This window comes from Artibeus jamaicensis, unplaced genomic scaffold, assembly GCF_021234435.1.
Source record: "Artibeus jamaicensis isolate MK-2021 breed Jamaican fruit bat unplaced genomic scaffold, CSHL_Jam_final contig_1015, whole genome shotgun sequence".
Classification (NCBI taxonomy): Eukaryota; Metazoa; Chordata; class Mammalia; order Chiroptera; family Phyllostomidae; genus Artibeus; species Artibeus jamaicensis.
In genome coordinates this window covers 8,119,938-8,127,206 of record NW_026521194.1, presented here as the reverse complement: position 1 = coordinate 8,127,206, position 7,269 = coordinate 8,119,938, and the positions used below count along the sequence as shown (strand labels likewise).

General features: G+C 51.4%; 1 protein-coding gene across 1 annotated transcript; it reads left to right on the top strand.

Annotated features, from left to right (window-relative positions):
* The first annotated feature begins 419 nt into the window (after positions 1-419).
* Positions 420-6,508, top strand: LOC119056902 (tubulin alpha-1D chain). The gene is made up of 4 exons (XM_037155500.2): positions 420-515; positions 4,088-4,310; positions 4,647-4,795; positions 5,512-6,508. Exons 1-4 carry the CDS (start codon positions 513-515, stop codon positions 6,493-6,495), a joined length of 1,359 nt encoding a protein of 452 aa, XP_037011395.1. The 5' UTR covers positions 420-512; the 3' UTR covers positions 6,496-6,508.
* Positions 6,509-7,269: the final 761 nt, after the last annotated feature.

Sequence of the window (7,269 nt, the reverse complement as noted above, 5' to 3'; positions counted from 1 at the left end):
AATCACTGACAGCCTTGAGCCCTGCTCATCAGCCTGCTCCCTACATGGAGAACAACAGCAATTCTGGGCAAAGCACTTAAGAAACTTTGTTGTTTATTCCTCACAATACTACCTCTCCCTGTTATGCAGATGAGAAAAAAGGCAAAAAAATTTAACGCTAGAGATGGAGCTAACACTGAGCTCCAGTATCGTGTGTTCTTACCCAGAAGGCTCTGAGGTTGACCTCTTGTACCAGGACTCCTTATTTCTAGTTCCCCACAGACTCTTCATAACCCCACCCACATCCACCTCGCTCCCCTATTTGGGCCCAGGCCCAGGACTTGCCTGCTGCTTGGTAACCAAGTCAACAGACCTGCCCTCCTGGGGATGTTTCTAACAACATTCCCACCCTGAGAACGGACCAGAAAGTATAAGGAGGCCAGAGGCTGTGGGTCTCTCAAAGACCCTAGACCCTTCCCTGTTTTCCATCCAGCAGCAGACGGACAACCCCAGCCAGCTCCCAACTGAATAGCATGGTGAGCAGAGGAGGGGGGCTGAACATGCAAGTGAGGGTCCCAGTGGGCTCAGGTGGGTGGTGTGAGGGACCTTTGGGAGTCCAGATACTCATGGGGCTACAGCGTGTGGACAGATTGTGTGGGGAAGGGAGAAGGAGACTTTGTGCCCCTTCCTAAAAGTGTTGGTACGTGGGGGGCATGTGCAGGGGCTGAAGGACAGGGTGATGGAAACCAGGGTGTGGGTGTGAGCCTGGGCTCAGGAGCAGGGCTGCTAAGGGGCTCTGGGCTTAGGGGTAGGGAGTGTGGGGTCAGCGGGACTGGGGCACAAACCGAAGGCACTACCCTACAAAGCCTGGGCCCCACCTCCCAGCTGTGGGGATGCATCCTCATAGCCCTGCCCAACTGCAGTTACATACCAGTGGGGAGAGGGAGGAGGAGGAGGGAGAGAGAGGGTGCTCCCAGTCATTGAGAGGTGGCTAGGCGTGGGATCAATTGATATCTTTAACCTGTCTCCAGACCAGGCAGGAGAGAAGAGCAGTTAAGAGCATGTTTGGGGCCGGGTGTCCCAGCTTCAAATAGTCCTCATTTTGCTCATGAGCTATTTGCTTAACCTCTTTGAGAGTCAATTTGCTCATCTATAAAATGGGTTAATAAAAGTACTTACCCGGGGGGTTGTTGTGAAGATCAAATGAAATAATGTATAATAATGTATGTGAAGCACTTAGCATAGTGTCTGGAACCTAATTAAAGCTTAATAATATATGGGAACTAATCGACCTAATGACAAAGCTTGTTGCATACAGGTATGAGATTATGCTATTTTTACAGTCAAGAAAAAGGAGCTGGGACAGCCGAGGTGAAGTAATTTGTAGTCGTAGACAGATGGGGCTTTGAGGCCAAGTCTGCGTGACACCAGGGGCTTTCTTTGCCCCAAACCTGCAGTCCCACCATAAGGGCCATTGATCCAGCACTTCAGGCACACCCAAGGGGTCAGAAATGCCTTACGTGAACCAGCAGTTGTGGGGGCAATGACAGCACCTGGCTTTGTAATAGAGCCTGGCCGGGCTCAGAGGTGCGCAGCAGCCGGCCGTGGCCTTGCCAGGTGGTTAGTGAGCTGAGCAGCTGAGTCAGCGCTCTCTCTGGGACAGGGGATTTCTGAACTCCTCGGGTCTCTAAATCCCTCCCAGATTAATTCATTAACTTCTCTTACTATGACACCAGCAACCGAGGGGTAGGGGAGTTTGTAGGGGGACCCAACATATGGTGCACGCTAGCAAGTGTCATTAAAAGAGCCAGGCAACACGCACGCACTCTTTCATTCAATCCGCAGGGGAGTTCTAGGAGGGGGCTCTTACTATTGCCCCATATTATAAGGGAAGACATCGACAGAGAGGTGAAAACTCCTGTTCAGGATTAGTGGAGAAGTAAAGGGGCTGGGTTACAAATGATCGATGGATCAGTCCCAGCCACCTAAAAACCATAGTCAATGCCCTTATGTCATTAAAAATGTCCCCGACATGCTGAATTCATGGAGAAAGCATCCTCATTAAAAAGTTATGAACTATTTTAGCCCTGGCTGGTGTAGCTCAGTGGTTGAGCTTGGGCCTTTGAATCAAATGGTCGCCAGTTTGATTCCCAGTCAGGGCACATGCCTGGGTTGTGGGCCAGGTCCCCAGTAGGGGTCGCACAAGAGGCAACCACACATTGATGTTTCTCTCCCTCTCTTTCTCTCTCCCTTCCCCTCTGTCTATAAAAATAAATAAAATCTTAAAAAAAAATTATGAACTATTTTAGACATACAGAAAGGTATAAAGACTAATACAATGAACACCTGCTACCTACCTTAAGAAACAGAATGTCTTCCTGGCTGGTGTAGCTCAGTGGATTGAGCATGGGCCTGCAAACTAAGGATTGGGGTTCGATTCCCAGTCAGGGCACATGCCTGGGTTGCAGGCCAGTTCCCAGCAGGGGACACATTAGAGGCAACCATACACTGATATTTCTCTCCTTCTCTCCTTCCCTTCCCCTCTAAAGAAAAATAAATAAAATCTTTTAAAAAAAGAAAAAGAAATAGAATGTCTTTTCAATTTCATTCACCTGTACCAAAGAGAATCATTATTGCAAATTTAGTGCTAGGATTTTCCTTCGCTTTCTTTATTTTTGCAATATACACACATTTTATATGACCTTATAGTGAATATATACATTTATCTGTAAATGATGCCTAGTATTTTTTAAATAAGTTAAAGATTTATATAAATGGTATGGTATCATATGATCCTTCTTAATTTGAGGTACATCAATTCAGGCTTCTGAAAGCAGTGTTGAGAGTCCACATTTCTCCACTTCCTTCACACTGTTAAGTCTTCTCATTTGGGGAAATTTGGTGAATGTGTTCATTTTGTTTTTCAAGTCTGGCAGTTTCTTCTCAAGCAGAGAGGCACTCTGGTAGCACCAGAAAGGCGCCCTGGGAGATGCGCCTGGCGCCCCACTCACCACCCTGACATACATCTGTTACCGTACGAACCTCTCCCTTCCCTAGACAGTGAGCCTCCCTGACTGAGTGGTAGTTGTCACGTGTTCCCAGTGTCAGGCATGTTCAGAACATGGTAGAGGCTCAATAAATCTTTGGTGGAGCCGGAGGGTCAAGCCTTCTTGATTCTCAGGGGTCTCCCCAGGAAGGACTCCGACCTTTCTTTCTCTTTCCTTAGAACATCAGGCTTATCCCAGTCCTGCTTCAGGGGCCAAGAGTTCTTTGATTACCAGCCTGGAACCGAATGGGGAAGACCTTCCCCCCACAGTCCCACCAGGCTCCAGAACCACGCACACCCGAGAGAGGAAAGGGCAGAATGTGCACCTCTGTTCCAGGCTCACTTTTTCCTTCCTCACTGGCATTTCTGGCTGCCACATGAATCCAGGGCTCTTTCTGCTTTTATAAACCTTTTCCTTTCTAAAAATATTTTATTTCTTTATTTTTAGAGAGAGGGGAAGGGAGGGAGAAAGAGAGGGAGAGAAACATCAATGTGTGAGAAACATTGATTGGTCGCCTCTCCAATGCCCCCAAGTGGGGGGCCTGGCAGGCAACCCAGGCACATTGCCCTGACCCGGAATTGAACTGGTGACCTTTTGATGACACCCAACCCACTGAGCCTCTTCAGCCAGGGCCTGTTCCTTGTCTCTGACCCCCAAAACTTCACTTGAATCTTGCTTCCCACACCAGTGGTCCCTGATTTCTTTCTGAACAGGAGTGGGTTGACTTTTGTGTTCTACCAGACTCATCTGATCCCTTCAACATTCTTCAAGATGCTTAGTCACTGAGTGAGAATCTATAATCTGAGACCTGCCCACATCTCTGCTTCCCCTGAGGGTTTTGGCCCAGTGCTCCCCACCCCCACCCCCACCAATGCCTGTTGGTGCTCACTGCCACCAGTAAATGCTTAGCCACAGGAGGTGGGGCAAGGAGAACAGAGTCCAGGAGCCTATGCCCTCAGCCAGACAACCACTCAAGGAAGGAAGGAAGGAAGGCAGGAATTGTGTCCAGACATGGTACCCTTCTCTCTGCTGAGGGTGTTTTCTGCCCTTTGTCCTTTCAGCGTGAATGCATCTCAGTCCACGTGGGGCAGGCCGGAGTGCAGATTGGCAATGCCTGCTGGGAGCTCTACTGCTTGGAACATGGGATCCAACCAGATGGGCAGATGCCCAGCGACAAGACCATCGGGGGAGGGGATGACTCCTTCAACACCTTCTTTAGTGAAACTGGGGCTGGAAAGCACGTGCCCCGGGCGGTGTTTGTGGACCTGGAGCCCACCGTGATTGGTGAGAGATGGCCCGTCTCTGCTGCGGCCCTGTCCCAGGCACCATGCAAGTCCTTCTCTGTAGCCGAGAGCACAGGAGTCTGGTTCCCAATTGCTACAGCCAGTCAGAACTCCAGATCTGAAGAACCCCTGTCGCTCAGCTCCAGCACCTCATTGTCACCCCGCATCCCTTTCCTTCTTATTGATGAACACTTAAAATCAAGGGCAATAGCAGCAGCCTGAATGGGGCTCCTCCAGAGCAGGACTCAGGGCCTAGAGACCCCACTTCTACTGGGTACCCTGTGGGTCTGGGAGCCAGGCTGCAAGAAGAGAGGGCCTAAAACTGTCTTCATTGCAGATGAAGTTCGGACAGGCACATACCGCCAACTCTTCCATCCAGAGCAGCTCATCACAGGCAAGGAAGATGCTGCCAATAACTATGCCCGTGGCCACTACACTATTGGAAAGGAGCTCATTGACCTGGTGCTGGACCGGATTCGAAAGCTGGTGAGAGAAGGGCTGAAGGCTGCAGATTCCTGTTGCACAGTCCGGAGCCCAGGAGAGGAAGGGCAGCTTCGGCCCTTAGGAGGGCCTCCTGGAAAAGTCCTAAACACGTGGGATCCGGGCCCTGCACTCTGATCAGGGGAGGCAGAGTATGGGATGAAGGCTGGGGCTGGGTGTCTTCTTTATCTTCCATAGCAACAGGCCCAATGCTGGGCAGTGTGGCCGCCAGGGCAGACCTGTCCATGGGCTGCCTGGCCAAGCAATGGGGATCCATAAGCACTCCCAGAATATCACCTTGTATTATAAGGGCGTGGGCAGAGGCCCTGTGAAAAACAGGGGTCCAAGTAATGCTGGCCCAAGGCTCTATGATAGACTTTGTTTTAACCTCCTGGAGTGTTGATCTCAGTAGAGAAAGGCCTCCAGAAACATCTGAAATTAATCAGGGAGACACAGGTATGAGTGGAGCTGGCAAAGTACGATGACAAAAATAACTATGTTACAAGGTTCGAGAGAACTGTCTGTTAGGGACCTCGGAGGTTTTAGAGAGAAAAAGGAGTGAGGAAGAGAAAGTGGGCTGACTTTATGAGGATCTGTTTTGTGCTCTTGGAAAAGTCTTCCAAGGATTTCCCTTCTGGGGAATTTGAAACAGCGAAAGCTGGTTCTTTCCTGTTTGTCAGCTGTGTTTCACACCCCGAATTATCTTTGCCTTCACCTTCTAGGCTGACCAGTGCACAGGACTCCAAGGGTTCCTCATTTTCCACAGCTTCGGTGGGGGCACCGGCTCCGGCTTCACCTCCCTCCTGATGGAGCGGCTCTCTGTCGACTATGGCAAGAAATCCAAGCTGGAGTTCTCCATCTACCCAGCCCCCCAGGTGTCCACAGCCGTGGTCGAGCCCTACAACTCCATCCTGACCACCCACACCACCCTGGAGCACTCAGACTGTGCCTTCATGGTGGACAACGAGGCCATCTATGACATCTGCCGCCGCAACCTGGACATCGAGCGCCCCACCTACACCAACCTGAACCGCCTCATCGGCCAGATCGTCTCCTCCATCACAGCTTCCCTGCGCTTTGACGGGGCCCTCAATGTGGACCTGACGGAGTTCCAGACCAACCTGGTGCCCTACCCGCGCATCCACTTCCCCCTGGCCACCTACGCGCCAGTCATCTCTGCAGAGAAGGCGTACCACGAGCAGCTGTCGGTGGCAGAGATCACCAACGCCTGCTTCGAGCCGGCCAACCAGATGGTGAAGTGCGACCCCCGTCATGGCAAGTACATGGCCTGCTGCCTGCTGTACCGTGGGGACGTGGTGCCCAAGGATGTCAACGCCGCCATCGCTGCCATCAAGACCAAGCGCAGTATTCAGTTTGTGGACTGGTGTCCCACGGGCTTCAAGGTTGGCATCAACTACCAGCCGCCCACTGTGGTGCCCGGGGGTGACCTGGCCAAGGTGCAGCGTGCCGTGTGCATGCTGAGCAACACGACCGCCATTGCGGAGGCCTGGGCCCGTCTGGACCACAAGTTCGACCTGATGTACGCCAAGAGGGCGTTTGTGCACTGGTATGTGGGGGAGGGCATGGAGGAGGGTGAGTTCTCTGAGGCCCGGGAGGATATGGCTGCCCTGGAGAAGGATTACGAGGAAGTGGGCATGGATAGTGTGGAGGGGGAGGGAGAAGAGGAGGAGGGAGATGAATACTAGGGGAATCCTTCATGTTTGCCCTAAATAAAGTGCTGTGACCTTATTGTCTCCCAAATATCTTCTTCTCTTGGGAAAAACCATGGGGGGTGTGTGTCGAAGCTTCTTCTTAATGAGAGTTAGGAAGACTGGTATCTTAACCTTGGGCTCCCCAGGAAGTAGATCTGATTTCAGACTTTACAATAACAAAGGGTGCAATTCCAGAAGCAGAATGAGGGCAGAGGGGAGTAAAGCAGAGAAAGAGGGAGAATTCACCCTGGTGTAGATGCAGTTGAATAAAAGGCATCTAAGCACTATTCCTTGGGTGAGGGTGTAGGAGTGGTGGTGAGGGAGGGGGAATCTATGCACTAACTCCATCCTTCCATTGGTTAAGCCTTCAGCCCATTAAGCATGAACCCCCCTGCACTTCCGGGTTACACACACATACACACGTGAGCTGCAGGGTCAACAGAGAATCCCCAGGACAGGAAGTAAGGTGCTGTTAAATCGCACGTGTGTGAAGTTGGTCCGAGCCTCACACAACTGCAACCAGAGCCTGGTGAGGCCTGAAGGGTGTGAAATGGTGCCTCAGAGGGGTCTGATGTAGCTGACACAGTCTGACATAGCTGGTGTCCATTCACCCTATACATTGGGGCTTTATCTGCTTCAGGAAGGCAGTTTGGGTTTAGAGAGACCTGGAGCTGGCATCAAAGCAGAACAGTGGCGCAGTGATAGCAACAATGGGAGAAGGGTTGCGGACAGGCTGGGCGTAGCTTCCAGGAAACTCCGTCAACACCA